This window comes from Octopus sinensis, unplaced genomic scaffold, assembly GCF_006345805.1.
Source record: "Octopus sinensis unplaced genomic scaffold, ASM634580v1 Contig14712, whole genome shotgun sequence".
Taxonomy (NCBI): domain Eukaryota; kingdom Metazoa; phylum Mollusca; class Cephalopoda; order Octopoda; family Octopodidae; genus Octopus; species Octopus sinensis.
In genome coordinates, this window is record NW_021833318.1 from 22,501 (window position 1) to 25,000 (window position 2,500).

At 39.1% G+C, this 2,500-nt stretch overlaps 1 protein-coding gene across 1 annotated transcript in view; it reads left to right on the plus strand.

Annotated features, from left to right (window-relative positions):
* Positions 1-2,142, plus strand: part of LOC118761529 — a 4,801-nt gene extending 2,659 nt beyond the window's left edge. The window contains exon 2 of the mRNA XM_036499536.1: positions 1,285-2,142. Within this exon, the coding sequence (XP_036355429.1) occupies positions 1,300-2,049 (750 nt within the window). The 5' untranslated portion in view covers positions 1,285-1,299 and the 3' untranslated portion in view covers positions 2,050-2,142. The remainder of the gene's footprint in view (positions 1-1,284) is intronic.
* The last annotated feature ends 358 nt before the right edge of the window (positions 2,143-2,500 follow it).

The window sequence follows — 2,500 nt, forward strand, 5'->3', positions numbered from 1 at the left end:
CCCTTGTTGATCAAGTGCCACGTATCAGAGGTGGTGCCCCAGCATGGCCGCGGCCTTCGGGCTAAAACATTTTTAAGGATTTAAGGATTTAAGGATATACATATATATATGTATATATATATGTATATACATATACATATATACATGCATATATATGACATTTATATATTATATATATATCTAGATATATATACATATAATCTATATTATATATATATATAATATATATATATATATAATATATATATATATATACACATATATCTATACATATATAATACATATATATATGTGTATATATATATATATTATATAATAATATATATATATACACAAACATACATACATATTCTTATATATGGTAATAGTGTAAAGCTGAATCGCCAGAGTGGAGCAAATTCTTACAATTGTTAGAGTAGTGCGAACAAACTACCTCGTGATATATGTACTCTGAGTTCGAATGTGGCCGAGGCCAGCATCGACTTTCATCCTTTCGGATTTCGATAAATAAGGAATCAGTCCAAGTCGGTGGCGTGATCAAAGCGTTCGAGCGTCAGACGGGAGGGCGGTGGGGTTCTTTTCGTTCTTCCCAAGAATCCTAATGCTACCAAGAACAATATCATCGCCCCCCCCCCTTTCACACTGATAAAAGGAGTAAAGGCAAACCACCACGACAAACTATTCGCCTTGCAGCCCCTCCTACTTGTGCTGCTCCGGCAGCTTTTGCGGTTTTGTGCTATCAAACACACTTTCCTCCGTTTCAAACATGTTGTGTAATGTGTAAGGGCCCCTGAAAACCAGACACATTGGGGACTGAACTCCCTACTTTACTCCACACTATCCTTAGGATTTCAGAAACTTTGTAAATGTCCTTGGAGAGAAAACACAGACGACAAGTGTAAAGCTCATGGGACAGTCGCTGAGTTTGCCATATCACCAGACCCTGAATTTTATACAGTAGATCCAAAAGTGCCATTCTCGCAAAAGCGGAGCCAGGTGTGGACAGCCACACTTGCTACGCTACAGCAAGCAACAAGTATATATTAATTTATATGTACATGTAACTTAGCGGTTCGGCAAAAGAGACCCATAGAATAAGTACTAGGCTTACAAGGAATAAGTCCCGGGGTCGATTTGCTCGACTAAAGGTGGTGCTCCAGCATGGCCACAGTCACATGACTGAAACAAGTAAAAGAGTAAAAGAGTAAACATGTGTGTTGTGCGCGCGCTTATGTGTAGTAGTCACTTTCGGTGTATATTGCATTTTTTTCTTTCTAATTTCAGATCGAACTCAAAGTCATGAGGTCCACAACTGCAACGATTATAATTGTAACAGTGTTCTGTATGTTCTTTAAACAGCGTGTAGAGGGCGCCGACAACATCCCTTCTGGTTCTCCCCTTCCTCATCTCCTTCGTCTACCAGCGGGTTCCCAGGAAAGCAAACCAGCGAATAACGCCGACGACAAATCGTATATCAGACTTTGGAAAAGGAAGTTGAAGGACGGCGTTAACTATGAATACACGTACCACAACCCCGTTAAGAACGGAGCAATCAACCAGCAGGGCTCGGTGACGCTTTTTAAAACCAAAGATCCGAAAGGTGGTCAACCCAAATCTACGGGTTACTTGATTAGTTACCGAACAAGCGAAGACTTCAGTTTCACCAATCCCCTTGACTCTGATTGGGACGTTGCCAACAGTCCTTATTACTACAACAATAACAACAAAAACACCAACAACAACTACTACCAGAGCCCGTACAAATACCGGACCGCTGACAATGTCGGTACTCCGTACAGCCATCCTTATTCGCCGGACCACCAACACAACGGAAATCCGGCGTTTCACGGCTATCGGCGACCGACGTCGTTAACAACGTCCCCACCTCATGCGACGGAGCCTCGGTGCTACGGTGAACGAAATTTCGGCTACAACAGCAACGTAATTTACTGCTGTATGTATGCCGACCGCCCTCAGCCTAGTTCTTCTCCTTACCCTAAACATGTCTGTTGGCGCCAACATATCACATGGGGCCGCCGCATGCAATAAAGTTAAAAAACCACCCACTCTTTAAGTTTGTATTCATGTGATTGTTCCTTTAATTTTTTTTACTTTTCATTTTTATCCGAAAACCAAGTAGGAAGCAGTAATAATAATAATAAATATAATAATAATGATGATAATAATAATAATAATATAATGATAATGATAATTATTATTATTATTATTATTATTATTATTATTATTTATACTTTCTATGTAATTTCAAGTTTTAAAACAAACATACTTTTTTTTTGACATTCACTAGTACAACACTAAATACAAAACCAATTATATGGCACACGAGGCATAACAACATCACGAACTTCCAACTCAGAACGTAGTGGCAGACGAAATACCGCTAAGCATATCGCCCGGCGTGCTAACGTCTCTGCCAGCTCGCCGCCTTAATAACAATAATAATTATTATTATTATTATTATTATTATTATTATTATTAT